Here is a 21,956-nt window from a genome sequence, read left to right as displayed (position 1 = left end):
GTGTTTTCGCTGCACTGCCTGTGACCAGCTGCTTTTTGTGATTCTGCGCCCTTCATGGGCAGCTCAGTGCCAGTCGCAGTCCCCTTCGTGTCACTCAGGAAGGAGGGGAACAGGAAGGAGCAGCCGCCACTGCTGGATGCAGAGAGAGAAGAGCTCTGGCTTTCCTATGCAGCACTCCCAGCTACACACCTGAGCGCACAGTGGCGGCAGCGGGAGAGGAGGAGTCACTGCCGCTGCTGCCATGATGCCGGCCCAGGAGGGTATCCCACTTGTGCGTGCGCATGAGAGAGAGAGAGAGAGAAAAGAGGAGAAAAAGAAAGAGAAATGAGAACATGATGGAGGGAGAGAATGAGAGAGGAAAGAGAGAAACAAATGAGAGAGAGAAGGAGGAGAGAGAAGGGGAAAGAAATGAGAGAGCTGGAGGGAGAGAAAGAAAGGGAAAATGAGAGAGAAGGGGAGAAAGAAAAAGAGGGAGGGAGAGGGACAATGAAAAAGAGAAAGAAATGAGAGAGAGAGAAAAGGGGAGAAAAAGAGAAAGAGTGAAATGAGAAAATGATGGAGGGAGAGAATGAGAGGAAAAAGAGAGAATTGAGAGAATTGAGAGAAGGTAGGAATGATAGCTGGAGGGAGAGTGAGAGAGAGAAAAGGGAAATGTGAGAGAGAAGGGGGGAGAAAGAAAGAGGGAGGAAAAAGAAAAATGAGAGGCAGAGAAATGAGAGAGAAAAGGAGAGAAAAAGAGAAAGAAAAGAAAATGATGGCGGGAGGGAGAGAAAGAGGAAAAAGAAACAATTGAGAGAGAAGAGGCTGAAATGAGAGAGCTGGAGGGAGAGAATGAGAGAGAGGGAAAAGAGGGAAATAAATGAGAGAGAAGGGGAAGAGAAAGGAAGAAAGGAAAGGAAAGGAAAGGAAAGAAGGAAGAAGAGTGGGAGAGAAAAACAAATGGGAGGGAGAGAGAGAGAGAGGCAGGGAGGGAGAGGGAGGGAGAGACCCATTTCCCACAGAAAACATTGGGAGCCACAAAACATGGATAGGTGTGGCGGGTATCTGTGTCATGTGACTGGGTGGGAGTGACGTTGAATTGGCCATGCCCACCCAGGTTTTGTGGCTCCTGGTGTTTTGTTTTCTGTGGGAAACAGGTCCAAATGGCTCTGTTGAAGGTTGCAGACCCCTGACCTAAACATTTAACTAGAGATAAGAATGCTTTAGAATTAGAAGTTTTTTTAAAACTAGGCTTTGAATTGGCAATTTGAGTTTGAATTGAATTATCATGTTTATGCCTTAGTATTTTACATACTTGCATGAGAACAACTATTGATTAGATACAGTAAAGTACATATAGGATTATGAATTTAAATAAATAAGATATAAACATTAACCCTAACACAGGGGTGGGTTCTAAATTTTTTTACTACCGGTTCTGTGGGCGTAGCTTATTTTGTGCGTGTGGCTTGGAGGTCATGTGACTAGGTGAGCGTGGCTAGCTGGTCAGAGTCATTTCTGGAAGGTCCTTGCACTTACGACCCGACTCATTTGTTTGCTTTTAACACTGATCAGCTGTAGGACGGCCCTTTGAAGCCCCGCGGCAAGAGTTTAAACAGTTTTTTTCCCTCTAGTCATCAGCTGGGACTCAGGAGGCAGCAATAGATTGGGGGTGGGACCAAATAAAAGATAAGAATAACGCGGTGGGGTGGGAGGGCGGGGGGGAGAACCGGTTTGGTGACGTCATATTGTCACCACTACCGGCTCGGCCGAACCGGACTGAACCGGGAGGAACCCACCACTGCCCTAACATGCAGCCAACTGCCTGGAACATTTTTCTCCTAGTTTGAGAATTGCTCAGATTGCTTCCCAGAACAACATAAATAATTAGCTAATATTTTGACTACAGTAAAATCTAATTCTGATTTCACCATGAAAATGTTAGCATTTTTTAGTATAATACTGTGGCTACATCTTTTTGGAATATAGCCAGTATCATTTAGATTACTTAGATTCAGATATCTCATGAGTTTTGGGCATTCTAAATCTTTCAAAAGAAAATTAGAAATGTGTCTGCTACGCAAAAGCACACTCTATAATGTGGAGTTCAGGTTGCCTCTATCTTTCTCTCACTCCTTCTCAACATCATGCATTTGAACACAGTTTACATTTAATATTATATCTGGAGCTGGAACTGTCTGCTTTGTTGTGGTAATTCATCTTTTTAACCTTATCTTGACTACTTTTCTTACAAAAACTATTACTATGTTTATGTTGGGGGGCATTATATATGTGATGTCAGTAAAAATTCTATAGGAATGCAATTACTTTTAAACTGCAAACAGCCAGAATGGTTTCATGAACAGAGGGGAAAAATGCATTTTCAGTAATGGCAACCAATCACTTTTATTTGTGGTTGGCAACATAGGCTCGTGTCACTTAAAATTTTTATTAAGTCATAACATAATGCTGTTATTTTTATTTATATCATACATTTGTACTTGTTCTTTATTCTGAACACTTCAAAATGGCATATTTTATAATCATAAGAACAGTTCCATTTGGTTGGTTGGGCTGAGAGATAGTAGCTCAAAGTAGCTCAGATACGCGCTCAAAGTAAGTGAGTTCTGTAAATGAGGAAGGACTTAAACTTGATCTCATTCAAACACAGCACTTTACTATATCCCAATTTTCAGTACTTACCTTCTGCTTAGTGCAATATTCTCCCCAATTAATTATTTGGCTTTTCTTCAAAATTATTTTCATTGATAAAGTGAGCAAACCAGAAAGGTGGGACAGGATGCCATTTAAAATGAGGTTATAAGGTAAAAAGTCTAGATAATAAAATCACAAAAATTCAAATGGATCTTTCTAGCTGCCCTGAGTCTTCGGAGAGGGGCGGCATATAAATTTAATTAATTAAATTATTACATGGTTTTTGTTATAAATTTACATTATTAAAAAAAATTCTTATAAGCAGTAATTGGTATAAATGGCAAAACTGAAGTGTGTGAAAAAAAACTTTGGTGGTTTAATTTAAAGCATTGCTTGACCTTGTCACTGTTGTTATGTTATATAGTTTAATATGTTGCACAGACCCAGCCAATTTTGATTTAGACAGTAACTCATTAAACCTAACCTGTGATCATGTCTTTCCTGTGTTTTTCTAAATTTTATTGTCCCTCCATGAATATACTGTTCCTATGATAGTAATTGTCTACTTACAAAGGCTCAGCTAGTATATTTTCCCAGGATGTATAGATTAAAATGGATAAAAAATAATTATGATGCAATACAGTATATTTGTAAAAAGATATATCCTAATATTGCTGGGGTTTTTTTTAAATAAAAAGAAATATGGCAGTAGCAAAGGAATGGGTTAACTAGAATAATATCCTTTTGGATTATCACTGGGTTGGGGATTACAGTGCTCTCACTCCTTAGGAATAGTTTCCCATGGCCATTGTGAGGAAAGAGAGTTCAGCTTGGTAACCAGTCCTCTCAGTCCTCTCCCTCCTGTTTTTTTAACATCTATATGATGAAAATATTGGAAGAGGTAATCTGTTATTTCAAGGTAGGGTATTGTCTCCCTGCAGGTGGTACTCAATTGTACATCAGCATTCCAGGCCCATTTCTTAAGGTAAAGGTAAAGGTTCCCCTCGCACATATGTGCTAGTTGTTCCTGACTCTAGGGGGCGGTGCTCATCTCCTTTTCAAAGCCGAAGAGCCAGCGCAGTCCAAAGTCGTCTCTGTGGTCATGTGGCTGGTATGACTAAATGCCAAAGGCGCACGGAATGCTGTCACCTTCCCACGAAAGGTGATCCCTATTTTTCTACTTGCATTTTTTACATGCTTTCGAACTGCTAGGTTAGCAGAAGCTGAGACAAGTAATGGGAGCTCACTCCATTATGCGGCACTAGGGATTCAAACCGCTGAATTGCCAACCTTTCGATCGACAAGCTCAGCATCTTAGCCACTGAGCCACCGTGTCCCATTTCTTAATTTAGCAATAATTTCATAGAAGAATATTCTGTATGTTTAAAGACACAGAATTATTTTATGAAAATAATTGCTGAATGTAAAAATGTATATTTTACTGTGACAAATTCCTAATAATCCTAATAAAGTGTTCTTTTGGGTAGGGAAGATGAATCACTTGATTTTGAAAAATGTTAGTTTGGCTTTGTTTTTTCCCTCATCTAGAAAAATTATTTAGTTCATCTGTTCAGCACCATTTTATATGGCTTGCAGTCTATTGATACTCCTAATTACATGGAATTACATTATATCAGGTGCTTTGATCATTTTTTTTATTTACAAGCTTATCTATTTAAACAAACATATTGTGCTTCTACTGACAATTTATAACCTTTATGTTTTCCACTTAGACAAAACCTGTGAAATGCCATTTAACTATAAAGACAAGGAAAGTTACTGAATAATTTGGATATAAAAATCTGTAAATATGTTAGCTAAACATTTACAGCTTTTAATCCTCAATGCCTTCGGGACTAAGTAGCAGGTTGATGGAAGCCTTGCTCAGGATTTTAGAGGAAATAGTTGTAGTTAACAAGACCAGGTCAGGTGTCCTGGAACCAAGTCATTTAAAATATCATTTTTATTCACCTCAACTTGCCTGCATTTAAGAATGAAGTATTTTTTTCATTTGTTCTTTTTTTATGACTGTTAAATTGATTAACAAAAAATCAGTTGTCTTCTACAGTAGCCCTATGTCAACTCTTTTGTTATGTCAAAAAATGTTTGTTTTTTTCCCCCAACCCTTTGCCTACAACACCAACTGTTTACAGATTTTATTAAAATTTTATATTATTATTATGGTACTATATAATCTCCCGGCGAAAGAGTTTTGCCTTTTATAGACTATCTAAATATATTTTAAATAGATGAATATCTAAATGTGACTGAAGTAATTATATTAGGAAAAAAATTATGCTAGTTAATTTGAATATGTTTCTGGAACTTTAGTTGTTAATTGTTCTATCATTCTATTTGTTAATGCCATCAAAGATATTAATATACTGGTACAATTAAGGACAAAGGTCTTTTGAACACATTTGTGGACAATAGTACTATTACTCTTCCTATTATATTTGGTGAGAAGAATTCCTTCCATATCCTATTTTATTCCTCTCAAGATTATTTCTAGGAAGGCTCCTTTTATTTTGGCTTGCCTTTTACTTCCACTGTGTTTCAGTGAGAATCTAGTTATTCTGTTCTACCCATAAAGAAGTGTGGGTGCTCTGAATTCCAGAATTATTTCTCTGGGGAGGCATAGTTTAATGGGGCGTTCTCAATGTTCTGTTATTATCAAAACTTGGATGAAGACCTATATTACTTCTTTCCCTTTTATTTTGATTTTTAAAGGTGATTTTATTCTTAAGATTCTTAAGCACATTCTGAGATTTTGCTTTCCTAATATTATCTCCACAGTAGTGAACTATCTGTCTGTACTTCTTTTGTGACCTGGCCCTGCATATTTTTTGTTTTCAGATTCTCCCTAAGATTTTGGTAGAAGTATTAGCCGCTTCTGCTGTCTTTCAGGTTTTTTTCCCTCCTTATTGAAACTTTTGAAGTCTTTGATAGTTCATTTTGAGCTTATCTTGAGCTCATTTGCCCATAAGTTTTTTTTTCTGTCATGGGACTTAACTTAGCATAGCTCTGAGTTTATTTAAATCTAAAGTTTAGTCTAAAATATAAAATGACTACCCTCAGTTTTAGTTTACCTTTAATATCAAGAACTCCATCATTGCAGAGTTACCCTATTGTTCCTCCTGCTTCCTCAACTAAGTGTTCTTTATTGATTAGTATTAAATCAAGCATAAAATAACTGATTGTCTGGTGCCTGTGAAGGAGAATACTGTCAGCAAGATAAGTCTGGAATTTCCTGGAAAGTCTCTGCTTCACAGTGGTTGTTCTCCACTAGATGTCAGGGTAATTAAAGTTTTCCATCACTGCAACTTCATGCATCTTTGAAAGATGTGCAATTTGCTTTTGCAAGGACTCATCCACTTCCTCTACTTGGTTATGCAAATAATAGTAGACATCAACAACAATATTGAACTTCTTTTTCCTCTTTCTCTTCTTTTAATCTGAATGCTCTGTACAGTGTTGTCAGATTTATTCATTTGGCTTTCTGAGCATGAATGGATATTTTTAACCCTCAGTATAACTTTTCCCTTTCTTTTGTTTTCGTTTCCTTTGAACAAATGTATTCTTTAATTACTATATTGTTATAACTGTCACTACGTTTCTGCTATTAAATCGTATTTGGCTTCATTTTATTTATTTCTTCTACTTCAGCCATTAGAATAAAGACAAAAGACATGCATTTTATGACCCAATTTTCATTTTTCCTGATATTTCTTGAGTGGTTTCGTTCTTTTTCACCTACATTTTAGTTTCCTCATATCTTTGTGGTCTTAGTTCAAATTTTTCTTTTCTACCTATAGAATTTGATTTAAAATGTGCCAATTAAGATCATGATGCTTTGGTCAAACACATTGACCAAATGGGAGCTATAACCTTATGTCAGCAGTCCTTTCATATGTATCTTTTCCTACATGACTAACCGTGGGATTAAATTGGATTTTCTTTGCCTAGAAACATCAATTCAATCAAATTGATATTTGTATATGAGCATAAAGGGCACATTTGATATGTTAAATAACTAGTCATTTAAATCAAAATGTTTAAATATAATTGGTGTTAATGAATAATCTAATGTAATTTTCTGTACTGCAGTTTTCTGTACTGCAAAATTATATTTGATGTTTTGATGTTATTCTGTGTCCTAAAATCAGTAAGTCTCAGTATTTTAGACTATTGTTGTAGTTCTTCTTTTGTTTTCTAAAAATAGTTAATACTTTCTAATCATCCAGATAGTTTTTGTTAGAGTTGTCTCTTTCGTTCAGCTAATATGTAAATATAATATTGCATGTTTGTATCAGAAACTGAAGAAAAAGGAAAAAATAGGGATATCATTTTTTATGTAATGCCTGCAGTCCTGTTACATTATCATAAAACACAAGCCAGTTTTTTCTTTTTTTCTGAGTACAGTACATGTTCCTCTTCAGTGAATGCTTTAGACACTTATACCAAAAAATGACTTCTATAATTTAGAACAGATCTTCCTGATCTTTTACTCTTTTCTACAGATAAATTTGCGCCTCATTTTGGTAAGTGGAAAAACGAAAGAGTTCTTGTTCTCACCAAATGATTCAGCAGCGGACATTGCAAAACATGTATATGACAACTGGCCAATGGGTAAGTACTAGAATGTTAATATTTATTATTTGGTCAGTATTCCAGTCTATTCCATGGAATGGGTAGAAAGAATATCCTCATCAAAAATAAAATATTGAAATGCTAATATATGCATTTCAAAATATATGCATCGGCTCTTTATGTGCTTTAGCCAATGTGGTTTATTTCCTCCTGTCTAAAATCAATGAGTGTTGAATAACACTGAATGCAAATACCAGGAGGGCCAAAATTGTACCTTAGAACTATATTTTTAATAAACTGACATTTTGAATTCTTATCTAGCAGGAAAAATGTCAAGAAGGGAAGGGCTAATGGAATGCAAAATATTTCAGATTCAAACCACCTCATTTTAAATTGTTTCACAATCCAAATAGATATCCTTAGTTGTTTTGAAAGAGTTTTTTTTTAAAAAAGGTTTTAAATGTCATATGGTTCACATTCATAACATCTTGCATTTTATTAATAATTATATATCTATAAAACCATTGTAACTCTTATGAAATTATATTCCCCATGTACTATTTGGAAGTAGAATAGTAGGAACTAGGCCTCCAAAGACAAGTTGTCTGCTAGGCATTATAATTCTGACTGTAGGATTGATCTTGTGTCCCCTAATAAATATATATTCATGTGCATATTTATTAACAGATAACATTTATAATGTTAAAACTTTTAAACCGGAGCCCTCTTTTGCATAGATAAGCCTTTAAAATTGATGAAACCTAAATGCATGTAAGTAACTGACCATGTGATTGGAATTAGATTAGCATTGCTCTCTGCTGCACTTAAGTATAATTAGGAATGTAGTGGCACTACCATTAAATCATATTTAGCAATATATATCCTACTAACATTATAATTAAACATTTACATAGAGGCTTGGAAAAAAAAACCTTCAAACAATAATGGCAACATTTTAAAAAAGTTAAAGTTAAAGTTAAAATGTTTGAGATTGTAGAAATGGTAAAAAGAAAAATACAATAGCTGCAGCAGCAACAGCAAAGAAAAGTAATGAAAATTTTAGCGTGGCACCAAGTTCATCAAATTTTGGAGGAGAGTTCTATTGGCAAAGTACATCTCAGTAAAGATACTTTGCTTAATTGCTCTTATCTTTGTAATTTAATGATTGAGCAATTCTAAGATTATGCAGTCCTTAATATATCTGGGCATCAAGTCATGTAAGACTTAAAGCTATCATTATAACTTCTGCCTAGTCATTTTGAAAACTAATAGAATTGCCATTTAAGAAGATAAAATTTCAAGCAACTAATTATGGTCAGTTATTTAATTGCTATATGTTTATTAATGTTTTTCAAAAACTGCCCATTGTATAATAGGTTGTAGTGAATTTATGTTAATGTTATCAATGGGTGCTTAATATTATTGCAAAGACGTGCACTTGGTATATTACATTCTGTTATTAAAAGACATTCTTATTACACATGTCTTTTGGGTAGTGTAGTCTAATACTAATGCTTCAAACTTGATCTCAGAGGTGGGCATGCAAGACTCTCCAAATGTTGGACTGTAGTTCTTGCCATTCTTTTCCACCATCCATGCTGACTAACAGCTGGTGAGAATTGATTAACATCTAACCTGGACAATCTGAGTTTGTTTATTGAAAGTATATTCTGACCTGCTTTTTTCAACATTCAAAGGAACATGACCTACAAGCAGAGTCTTATAATTGAAAAGAGACTGTTTGTCTCAACAGGACAAAAGTCCAAAATATACTTCCAAATCAGCTTTGGGATACTTACAAAAAGAAAAAAGAAAAGAAAGAATGCTCACTAGACTATTTGATAATGGAATAGAGTAGAACTAGAAAGTGGAAAGTGGATGTAACTATAGTCTGTAGAAATTCTATCTCACTGAGTAGAAGCTTCATTGGAGAGCATGCCACTTCTGAGAGTTTTCCGTTGCATATGGATGGTCAGAACTTCTCTTTGAACTAATTTTCATTTAAATATTCTACCACTGGTACACAATGTGTCTACCAGCCAGTCTAATAAATATCACAAGTTGCTGAGGGGTTTAGGAATATAACAAAGTGGCAGTTTGTCTATTGTCAAATTAACTTAAATGCTCCAACTGAATAATTAGCATAGTTACAGTGCTAAACTTGAATCTTAAGAGCTTTTACATCCTGCAGCTTTAAGCTGCTAAATTCTTACGCGTAAATGGCTGGAAGCGAAGCTGACTAAAGAACTACCTTTCCAGATATCGGTGTTTTGGCCATGGTGATGGCTTGTCTGGACTGTATCATGGCCTGTGATCAATGAATTCCCTGCTTGTTTACTCCCGAACTCGTAAAAAACACAATTATGTAGATCAATTCTGAAGCAAACTCAGATTTGCTATTCAAACTATGGTAACCCAATTCAGTTTAGAACTGAAACCTATTTAATGTTAACCTTTGTATAATGGCTGCTATGTCAGTGTCCAGAGTATGAGCTTATACACAATCTCAAGCATGGACCTTATTATCCCCTCTACTAACCCTTATTTCCAATATATTTGTTAAAGTATAATGCAGGGATATACCCTTGTGCGTTTCTGATATTAAAGTGAGAACATAACATTTCTCCCATGTTGAAAGCAAATTTTCATGCATTTATTTTTATACCTAATAGTAGAGCAGTAAGCAGAGTTATAGGCAGCCCTATTTATGTTATATAGAAAAATGCAATAATTACAAACCACAACTCTACTTCATGACCAAGTTTGATGAGAACATTCTCTTCATTCACTTTTTGCTGTTATTTGTCTGTGTGTGTGTGTGCGTGTGCGTGTGGCTGGAAAATGCACACAAACGCATATGGCCAACTTGACGTCACTCTTATAGAGGGGCGCCTCTCCTCTCCTCACCATGCCCCTCCCCTCTCAGTCACTCGTCACTCCCAGCCTTTTCTCGCATTCTGGCCACTCGCCTCAAAGGCCTCAACATATCTATAGTTCTGTAAAAATGTTGTTCACCTTTTTTCGACTTTATTATCTGCATCTACATACTATAGATGTACTTTCATGGATCACTGAAAGGAAGAAATGGCTCACATGCTTTGCCCAAGAATGTGATAGGCAGGTCACAAAACAGGTTTTTGAGGGGCTGCCACAAAGAAGGGGGCGCAATGTATTTTCCAAAGCAGCAGAAGGCAAAACAAGAAGCAGTGGATGGAAAATGAGCAAAGATAGAAGCAACCTAAAACTAAGGAGAAACTTCCTGACAGTGAGAACAATTAACCAGTGGAACTGCTTGTCTCCAGAAGTTCTGGGTGCTCGATCACTGGAGTTGTTTAAGAAAAGACTGGACAGCCACTTCTCTGAAATGCTATAGGGTCCCCCCCAAGGTCCCTTCTAATTCTGTTATCCTGACACGTTTCCCAAGCCCTCCACTCAGATTTTGGTATCCTCAGTTTTCCTGCCTGAGCAGGAGGTTGGACTAGACGACCTCCAAAGTCCCTTTCAACTGTTGTTATTCTGTTCTTCCTGAGCTAAATATGCTAAAACCTTCATTGGGAATCTATCTCTTATTCTCCCTCTGGACTAATGAGTTAAAGAGTTGCATCTAGACATTCATTTTAATAGATTTTTAGAAACCTGCAGTTGAAAGTACTTCATGTCTCCTTAACCTGTAAACCCAATTTCATTTGGAATTTAATCCCAAGATTATTGCCCTTTTAGCCAGACCTGAAATGCGAGTGAGTCTTGCCATGTCCCCCCAAGGTGACCCTTTGGCTGAGTGTGGCCGGCCTGGAATGGATCTCCCTCCCCCGCCGTTGGCCTTACCTTACAGCCCATGGGGCTCGCACCGCTCTGCTCACCATGGCTACCTGCAACAGTAAGACCAATGGTGGGGGAGGGAGATCTGCTCTGGACCCGCTGTGCTCAGCTGAAGGGCCACAATAGTTGGGGGAACACAGCGAGGCTCATTTGCCTTTTGGGCCTGGCGTGCTTGGCTTCTGCTGGGCCTCTGGACAAATGCTGCCTGCTCACCCTCCCTTCCACCTCAGGTCCTGCATCCAGCCTGCAATGAGGGACACACCGCTTTGGGCCAGCCCAGCTGGCTGGCATGTAGGCGGTCGGCCCTCAGGAGAGAGCACTGTGCTGGAGCAGAAGCCTCTGCTCTGCGGTGAGGTGCGCACACGCAGCCCCAGGACATCCCCCTGCCTGCCTGCTATAAGCGCTACCACCAGGTGCTGGCCCCGTTGGGATCTGAAGGACAGGGCACTCGGGCTGGAGAAGGAGCATGGAAACTCTGGAGCCCCTTGAGGCCTTCAGGATGTATCAGGTCATCCAAGGCTTTGCTACCCGGGAAGAGCTCCATCGTGGAGCACTGTGTCCCCGGACCAGGTGCCTTCTCTTGGGCTACCCACCTCCATGGAAGACAAGAGCCAAGCCCAAAAGGCGGCTGAGCCTCACTGTGTCCCGCCCACCAAGGTGGCCCTTTGACCGTGCGGGTCTCCCTCCCCTGCCGTTGGCCTTACCTTCTCAGGTCAGGTGAGTGGGCGGGAGGCCACGCGAGGAGTGGCTGGGGGGAACTATCCAAAAAGTTAGCTACCAGTTTGACTGAATCGGTGTGAACTGGCTCTGTCCCACCACTGTATATATGTATGTGTGTATGTGATATGTCTATGTGTGCATGCGTGCACGCGCATGCTTTCTAACTTCTAGGTTGGCAGGAGCTGGGTTGAGGACAGGAACTCACCCATTGCGTGGCGCTCAGGTTTCAAACCTGGGCTGCTGGCTTTCCACCTGACAAATCCAGCAATGCAGTACTGCAGGCTACTTCTGCTGACTGCTGGCTGCCTGCAATTTGGCAGTTCGAATCTCACCAGGCTGAAGGTTGACTCAGCCTCCCATCCTTCCCAGGTCTGTAAATTGAGGAGCTAAATTGTTGGGTGCAATATGCTGACTCTGTAAACAACTTAGAGGGGACTGTAAAGCACTGTGAAGTGGTATATAAGTCTAAGTGCTATTGCTATTTAACTGCTGAGCCACCGGGTTGCGCCCCTGCTCCTTTTTATGGGAGATGAATCTGTTTTCTAATTGTTTTTGTATGTACAGGACTTGTACTTTATCTATAGTCATTATACTTTTATTCTAGTTTTATTAGTTTCTTTTATTTTCTTTCCAGTCCATTCCCATTTCTACTCTTGACTCAGCCAAATAACGATTTGGTCCTTAACCAAAACCTTATATCACCCTTGTGTCCTTAGTGAATTATGTCAATGTTTCATCACAAACAATCAAATGAAGTGTGTGCTTTTAGAATCATCCCATTGTGATATATACATGTAAATAGACTGATACTTAACCCACATAGTTGAAACAGATCTTTTTCTAAGCAGGTATTTCTAAACAGTTGCTATTCTGATTCTTACTCCCTAAATGACCTACTTTTTCTATATTCACATCTCATTTGCACTGAGCCGTTAATATCAGTTACAAAATAACTTCAATATAAACATTTATAAACATTATCTTGAGTATTTTTAGAAGGAATTTCTGGAGTTATTTTCTAGTTCAGTTCCCTTTGACTTGTCTCTTTAAGGCTGAAATTAAAAACCTATCCTTATGACAAGAAAAGAAATATACTCAAAAGAATATGTATAAACTGGTGTGTGATTAGCCTTGCTGGAAGTTTATAAGAAGTAATATATAATTTCAAAATTAAATAATTGAATTGTGTTATTTTTCTCGTTGCTTTTCCAGATTGGGAAGAAGAACAAGTGAGCAGTCCAAATATTCTGAGACTTATTTATCAAGGAAGATTTCTTCATGGCAATGTGACACTAGGAGGTAACGAAAGAAATTGGCTTTTAAACATCTTCTGAGTGAACTAAAAATTAAAAAAATATTTCATTGATTTGGGACCAATTGAAAGTTAAAATACACTTTTTGGAAAGTTCAGCAAATGGTATAGTTGAAATTGAAACAGAGAATACTTTTAATATGAATTGTTTTTTAATTGAGATTATAAAAGTATTATAGTTTTAGTTTTTATATTGCATGGTAATGTTAGAAAATATAATCAAAATGAAACTAAGATTAAGGAAGTATCCTAGATCTTATAATTATGAGTAAAAATGTTGATGGCTGATTCAAAATAAATTTTCTCACATCTAGCATTGCTTTTCAGATACACACTACTAGTTAGTTACACAAGAATGGTATTATCTCACTTGGAGTAGAAAAGCTGTTTAGTTGTGCCCCCTTGTGGTGTGCCTCACTGATTCTTTTTAACTGAATAACATCTACAGTATCTAGTACCTGCCAGATTATTCTTAGATCGCTAATGACATCTCAGATGGAGTATAAATGTATTTAGATATTGACAATTTCCCTCTAATTTCTACCACAACACTTAAACATGAAGATTTTTAGCTTCCAGAAAATGAACAAAATTGAACTAACAGAAAAATTCTGCATTTAGGCTTATCTCGTTAGCAAGACACAAAAAGGAAAGGAACTGGGACAGAAGATGTAATGAATTAGTGCAGGCAAAAATTCTTATGAATACTGAAATAGAACTAGTTCATATAAGAAGCCGAAGATTCTTACTCTGTCTTTAGAGCTGCTAAACTTGTTTCTTTTTTCTCTACTACTATCTCTGTCATAATACAATGTGCAGGATTAAGACATTTTGAAACATGAAGAAAAATTATTTCTTGGAATGTTGGAAGCATTGGGATTCTTGATGTAGGCTTTTCCCAGATGATAGGTTTTATCACTTATTAGTTTTCTATGAATAATTTGCATTCTTTCAGAATATTTTCTGTGTTACATTGAATGCTTTTTCTTGTAGCATTATTAATGTACTCTTGCCTCTATATTTAAATCTGGCATTTTTTCCTACTTTTAATGGCTTCTTTATAATGATACCTCATGCAAGGCATTGTGATTCAGGTTTGAGAAGGACTAACAGATTAAATATCTTTCAAGAAAGCCATCAGAGATGTCCATTGAAAAGCTAAAATTAAAAGAGCACATGAGGGAATTGTCTCTGGCTATTTCCTCTCCATTTATCTCACAGCAGGAAGTAGAAAACCTGCTAGGTAGCAATATAAATCAGTCTAGCTACAGGAAGTACAACAGATCCTTGTGTTTTTCATTTCTTTTCAGCTTTTCTAGTTAGTTTGACCTTCCTTTTTCTCCCAGCCAGTGTAACCATGCACTGGGGAATCATGAAATCCCAATTTCTCAGTTTATAACATTAATCTGAAAAATAAGCAGCATGGAGTTTTGAAATTACCAAACTTGTTTCCAGTGACATATCTGACAGGCAGAGACTGAAGAAGTTAAGACACAGCAAAATAAACCTGCTATATTTGCAGTACATTGGGGTTGTGCAGATATTTGGATTCAAAGTTAGAAACGTGCTTCAGATCCAGTGGTGGGATTCTACTGGTTCGCACTGGTTCGGTAGAACCGGTTGTTAAGTAGTTAAGCAATTTGGAGAACCGGTTGTTAAAAGAAATCTCCTTTTGTTTTTTTCCGCTTTACAGGGTTAATCCTGTAAGGAATTACAACATTCAGTGTTGTTTCGTAGCCTAATCTTTATTGCCCTGCTTACAGAAACTGCCTCTCTGGCAGTATGCCTAGACTTACTGTCACTTCCGGTTCCGGAGGTTCTCAGAGGTGTTTTTTTTTTGCTTGACTTTCTTAAGGGGGAAGGGTTGTTTTAAGCTTTTTACACTGCTGTTGGAAGGAAATACTCCCCTGTTGGAGTTCTTCCAGCCAGGGTGCAATGATCAGCACTTTGAAGAAATAATTAAATAATGAAGCAGAAGCTTTTAATGACAAGAACCAAGATGAGTGACATTCAGCAAGGCTTATTGGCTAGCTAGAAAGATTGACATTCAAATGTGAGTTTACATACCCTTTCTGACTTTTGGTCTAAAACTGGTTTTTGGTGAAGTTTAATTCTGTGCTTGGTGATGTTTAATCCTGTGTTTAGTGATGATATAATTTTCCCTATTCAGCTTTGTTTGGAAGGAAAAATGTTAATCTCTGTTCCTGAAAAGAAGCAGCTTTGGAAATCTGACTAGTTCTGTGTCTATTTGTTCTGGTAATTGGTTTTACAAGCAACAGATACTCTGTTTGCTCCTTTGCTTCATTCTGGAGAGCTTAAATGACCTCTCTGCTAAAGGGTTTCACTTTATGAGCAAGAGTTTGCTGCTGATAGTTATCATTGCATTTTAACTATTTTAATTCCTCAAGGTGCTCTGGCACCCTCCCTGATTTGTAACTCCAGTTTGCAGGTATTTCTAATCTAATGATTGGTATTTAGGGCAGCTTTTTGCAAGCAAAGAAGCTTTTTGAATTTTTGTGCAGGTAATCCTTAACTTACAACAGTTATAATGGCACTGAAAAAAGTGACTTATGACTGTTTTTCACACTTATGACCATTGCAGCAAACTGTCATTAGGGCAAAGAAGCGATGCCACATGAGCACCTGGCCACGGCCACCCGGTCACATGAAGCACCGCAGTTGTGAAATGAGTGACACAGTTCTTAAGAATGCTGCAACAGGCATAAATGATGACCAGTCATAAGTGCGAGGACCTGTCAGAAATCACTTTTTTCAGCCCTCTGGGTAGTCCTTTTGTCATATGGACTACTCAGAGAGCTGAAAAAGTTATTTTTGACTGGTCTTCGCACTTTTGACCGGTCCTTGCACTTACGACTGTCCTCACATTTTACGTTTTGTGGTGAAAGAAGCAGTTGTGAAATGAGTGACATGGTTGTTAAGAATGCTGCAATGGGCATAAATGTGAGGATGGTCATAAGTGTGAGGACCAGTCAAAAGTGTGAGGACCGGTCAGAAATGAGTTTTTTCAGCCCTCTGGATAGTGCCTATACACATAGCCACGGCCACCCGGCCACATGACCAGCTAGCCACGCCCACCCGGCCAGATGACCAGCAAGCCTCAACCACCCAGTCACATGACCACCAAGCCACGCCCACCCAAATAAGCCACGCCCACAGAACCGGTTGTTAAAAAAATTGAATCCCACCACTGTTCAGATCCTGTGTGCAATGAATGTGTCCACACCAGATGAAAAGCACATTTTCTTCTCTGGATCCATGCATGGTAGCAGCCAGTGGTCAAACTTACTTCAATTTTAAAAGTTAAATAGAGTTAGCCATGATTAGGACTTCGATGACAAAACTGCCAGGAAAGAGCAAAGCTATAGGTTATGCTTGGAAATTGAAAAGTCTCAGAAGGCCATAACAAGTCACTTTTATATTACTACAAGAATACTAAATGGATAAGTCCATAAAATCAACAGGAATCAAGCTCAATTACAAAAGAGTTTATGCACACAGACACACAATTACCAGTGTATTATTGAATTTATGTATATAGATTGTAGTATATATTGTATTACAGTTTCTTCCATTCATAGTTGACGCAATCATTGGCATAATCATGGGTAATACAGAGCAATTAATGTGAAGGGTCAGTGAGTATGAAGTGATATAAAACAGCTGTTCAATCCATAGCAACCTCATGGGCATAGAAGTGTTTCATTATCTGTTATTTTAATTAAATCAATTATGGCTACATTGACTTTTAATTTATCCTTCCACATCAATAAATTTGCAGAAGTTAATAAAATATTTTACTTTCTGCTTTTACAATTTATATTCTGTAAGTGGCTTGAGAGATTCAGTTAAAGAAATGCTAATATTTTTTTAAAAAAATGTGTACTATGAATACTAGCAGAGTCAGGAAACAATTGTAATGCAATTGAAATTATGGAACAATATTGTGCATTATAGAGGAGCATTACAAACCTTTTTTTTCTTTTTTTACAGCATTAAAATTGCCCTTTGGCAAAACAACAGTGATGCATTTGGTGGCTAGAGAGACATTGCCAGAGCCAAATTCTCAAGGTAGGCTTAGCAAATTGCAATGTATTTTTAAATTGGATATTGTAGATGAAAAATGAGAAGAAAACAACTTTTGTTTGTTGTAAATATGTTACGTTTATGATCAATCTAGTGTTTTCTTGGATTCCTTTGAACTATTGAATTTAAATTCAGAATTGGACATTTAATTTGCCGGATTAATCTGAAATCAAAACTCGTGGGTTGGGTTAGGCCATGGAGACTTGAACAATACTAGCTGTACACATTTGTTCTGTCCCTGCAGAATTTGGTTGGAATAGTGTGATGAGAAAGGGGGTCAGGTAAGGATTGTCTGTAAACATTCATTGCTGCCAATCAGTTACACTAATTTTTTTACACTAAAATTTTTAATTTTTTTATTATTGAAAATTAGTGCTCATGAACCTGCATTTTCTTTGAGTTTTGAAAAGAGGTTTTCAATTATAAAAAATTCATATCTTGTATGTGCATTATTATTATTATTATTATTATTATTATTATTATTATTATTATTATTATTATTAGAATTTGAATTTGAATTTGAATTTGAATTTGAATTTGAATTTGAATTTGTATACTGCCCACTCCCAAAGGACTCAGGGCGGTGAACAGCCAAATAAAATACATATAATACAAATGTTAAAAACCCATTAAAATACAATTAAATAATTGGCCCGGAAAATGAAATTTAAAACACCCCAAATTCATAAGACAAATTTAAAATTTAAAATTTTTAAAAATTTTTTAAAAACAATTTAAAAGAGAGGTTAGACCAGGCCGGCCTGCTGAAATAGAAATGTTTTGATGGCACGGCGGAAAGCGCGCAGATCCAGGAACCTCCGTATCTCCGGGGGGAGCTCGTTCCAGATGGTGGGTGCCCCCACAGAGAAGGCTCTTCCCCTGGGGGCCGCCAGTCGACACTGTTTGGCCGACGGCACCCTGAGGAGCCCCTCTCTATGGGAGCATACTGGGCGGTGAGAGGCAGAAGGCGGTCTCGTAGATACCCCGGTCCTAAGCCATGGAGCGCTCTAAAGGTGGTAACCAAAACCTTGAAGCGTACCTGGAAGACCACCGGGAGCCAGTGCAGCTCGCGCAGGAGGGGGGTCACATGTGAGCGATACGTCGCTCACATAACCACCCGCGCGGCCGCATTCTGGATCAGCTGGAGCCTCCGGGTGCTCCTCAAGGAGAACCCCATGTAGAGAACATTGCAGGTGGGAAGTGACGAGGGCATGAGTGACCGTATTTAACGAGTCCCGATCCAGAAAGGGACACAACTGGCGAATCAGGCGAACCTGATAAAATGCCCTCCCGGTCACAGCCGTCAAGTGCTCTTCTAAAGACAGCTGTGAGTCCAGGAGGACCCCCAGGTTGCAAGCCCTCTCTGTGGGGGCCAACGACTTGCCCCCAATAGCCAGTGATGGCACCAACTGACTATATCGGGATGTCGGAAACCACAGCCACTCGGTCTTGGATGGGTTGAGCCTGAGTCTCTTCCTCCCTATCCAGATCCGTACAGCCTCCAGGCACCGGGACATCACTTCAAGGGCATCATTGGGGTGGTCTGGGGTGGAGATGTACAGCTGGGTGTCATCAGCGTATTGGTGGTACTTCACCCCGAAACCACGGATGATCTCATCCAGCGGCTTCACATAAATGTTGAACAGAAGGGGCGAGAGGACCGACCCTTGTGGCACCCCACATACAAGGGGCCTCGGGGTCGACCTCTGCCCCCCTGCCAACACTGACTGCGACCAGTCGGAGAGGAAGGAGGAGAACCACCGCAGCACGGTGCCTCCCACCCCTAACTCTTCCAGCCGGTGCAGCATGATACCATGGTCGATGGTATCAAAAGCTGCTGAGAGGTCTAATAGGACCAGGACAGAGGAGCAACCCCTGTCCTGAGCCCTCCAGAGATCATCAACCAATGCGACTAATGCCGTTTCCGTGCTGTACCCAGGCCTAAAGCCCGACTGGAATGGATCCAGATAAACTGATTCATCCAGGTATTGAGGGAGCTGTCGTGCTACCACATTCTCAACAACCTTCGCAACAAAGTGAAGGTTGGAGACTGGACGGTAATTAGTCAATACTGCTGGGTCCAGGGAAGGCTTCTTGAGGAGAGGTCTCACCACCACCTCTTTTAAGGTGGCGGGAAAGACACCCTCACTCAAAGAAGCATTTATAATCCCCTGGAGCCAGCCTCGTGTAACCTCCCGAGAGGCCAGCATCAACCAGGAGGGACATGGGTCCAATAAACATGTGGCAGCATTCAGTCTACTCAGTATCCTGTCCACGTCCATTAGGGAGAATGCTCAACCCAACTGTTAGATTAAAGTGAAGAGAGGCAGTTTTTTTCTTCATACAGGCTACAAAAGCGCTTAACTATTATTTATGTTTATAGAAACAAACAAACACATACTCACATCCATATAATCTGTTAGCCAATTTTCAGTACATTGCATGGTAGATAATAATCATTGTGGTCTACCATCTAATCTATTTTTGTATTCCAAGAATAAAAAAACAGGACAACAGGGAATTTGTGGCATTTCCCATTGATTATTTTATGGCCCTTATTCCGTCAGAACATAGCCAATTCAAAATATTCCAGTGAATCTTTTGAGAAAATAGGATAGCAATTGTTTTCATTCCATGTAAAACCCTATTACTAGTCTATTCAACATTATAATAATACTGTAAAGCTTTTATAATGCATATATGGTGTTTTGCATTAATTATCTTGAAAACATTTTGTTTATTTTTCTGTAGGGCAGAGAAATCGTGAAAAAACTGGAGAGAGCAATTGTTGTGTGATCCTGTAGAAGCGCCACTCTATCTGCTACTTGTGATGTAGAATAGTTTTTGTCTCTCATGCTGCAGGATTAGAGGAGACCAACATTGTTTCAAAAACCCTTTCTGCCTATCTGTGAATCCACTGAACTGAAATATTACATGAACCTGGTCACATTTTTTTTCTAGAACAATGAATACTTTTTTATTTCTACTCTTTATGTTGTTGAACAAGCTTATTAATGCATCATTTCGCCAATGAATTTTCTCTCCAAGAAAAAAATTAATTACCCTTCAGCAGAAATCATTTTGTTACCTTAAAATCATTCTTAACCGGAACTTTAACCAATCACGAATACTAGAGGCAATTTGCACTAAAACAGTTGAATATATATAGACCTCATCAACAAATGTTCTTAAGTATTTCCAACACCGAGAAATGAATCAGCACTGAAAAAAATCCATAGTTTTTTTCTTAAATTCAGTCATGGCCAATAGAAAGCAGGGAGATAGATGGGCGGGAAAGAATAACTACTAAGTAAATTCTACCTAAGTCACCCATGATGACCAAGTGGCACAAAACACTAACTGCTAAAATTGTCTATATATTAAAAAATCTCACTGCAACAAACTATGTGCCTGTAATTTTAAAGCACTCTGTAGAGGGCTCTTGCAACTTTTTTTTTTTATCGATGTGCACTCTTCTTTCGTACATTTGTTGAGTGCTTGTTTAGACAGCACAAATAAGTGCAGAGAGTGCATTTCCTAGCCTTAATATGGGAGGGGTAATTTCCTGTAGTTCATAGGCTTTTATTATTGTGCATAAATATTAAAGACCTCATTTACTAATCAATTTATGTCTTTGAATATCTACAATTGATGTTTTCCAGTCATCCTTATTCATCTGATCTTAGTGTCCAGTGTCATGCTTACTCAACAGTGACTTCAAAGAGATAATTAAAAGGATAAAATAGAAAAAAATGCTAAATGATGAGTTCATTTGTTTGTTATTTGCATTTGATATTAGTGCTTGCAATTGTATTGGAAATCAAAAGCTGTTTTTTAAAAGCATACATAGTTACAAAGGATGCCATTATTTTATTTCATGTAATTTAAAAAAAGATATGCTAAAAAATTTGCACAGCACTAAAGCATGAGGTAGTTTCATCTAAACTTGTAAAAATTATATAAAGATTTTATATTTTTTCTACTAGGGAGAAATCTTCCTAGTTGAAAGTAAAAAATATGTAGAATATATTTAATTAAAAAAACTTATAAAAACATGGCTATAGAACTTAAGTATAGATTGGCGGGTAAAATAATACAACAATAAACTATATAAATAGATCTAGGCTTTTAAAGATGCAGACTGACATTGTGTTCTGTATTTGAGTCCATAGCCATTACAAACGTTCCGTGTTTTGAATGATCTTCATTTAAATGTAATCAGGTTACTTTATTCAATGTTACTGCTTTGAGAAAATGCTTTATATGCAGTAGGCCTACAAAGATATTGTTCATAATGATCAAAATTAAATTTGTATAGAGCAGAGTTTTAAACAAATTGTAAATAGCACTAAACATTTTCCTTCTGCAACCTGTACTGATAGATTCTTCTGTAAACTAAATAAAAGAAGAATATTGTAGTGTACCTGGTTGTGATTTGGGGAGCTTGATCTGGCTGGCATCATTTTTAAATTAGTTCTATTGTAACAGAACTCTCCTAGTTCTCTTTTTAATCATTAAATTACTAAGTTTGGAATACCAAACCTGTGGAATACCACAGGAGTGATGTGAATTTTACAATTTAGTTTGATTGCATTTGTTTCAGTTTTACCAGCCTTTTCTATGGAAGCTGAAGATGATGCACATTCAAGATTTCTCCTCCCTTTCGTTTCTGTAACAAGCCACTAGGATGTCAAACCAATATCTATCATCACATCAATGTGCAAATAATGTAATGATGTACTTGTCCTATGATATCTGACACAAGTTGCATCTTTTG

The 21,956-nt window shown here is 37.9% G+C and overlaps 1 protein-coding gene across 1 annotated transcript in view; it reads left to right on the top strand.

Annotated features, from left to right (window-relative positions):
* UBL3 (ubiquitin like 3) overlaps nt 1-21,602 on the top strand; it is a 53,405-nt gene extending 31,803 nt beyond the window's left edge. Inside the window, exons 2-5 of the mRNA XM_034410883.3 lie at nt 7,155-7,263; nt 12,976-13,062; nt 17,087-17,164; nt 19,931-21,602. Coding sequence (XP_034266774.1) covers nt 7,155-7,263; nt 12,976-13,062; nt 17,087-17,164; nt 19,931-19,983 — 327 coding nt within the window. The 3' untranslated portion in view covers nt 19,984-21,602. The remainder of the gene's footprint in view (nt 1-7,154; nt 7,264-12,975; nt 13,063-17,086; nt 17,165-19,930) is intronic.
* The last annotated feature ends 354 nt before the right edge of the window (nt 21,603-21,956 follow it).

Source organism: Pantherophis guttatus, chromosome 5 (assembly GCF_059756535.1).
Source record: "Pantherophis guttatus breed Tessera chromosome 5, ASM5975653v1, whole genome shotgun sequence".
NCBI classification, from domain to species: Eukaryota; Metazoa; Chordata; class Lepidosauria; order Squamata; family Colubridae; genus Pantherophis; species Pantherophis guttatus.
The sequence above is the reverse complement of the archived record's forward strand: the minus strand, read 5'-3'. Positions and strand labels throughout refer to the sequence as shown.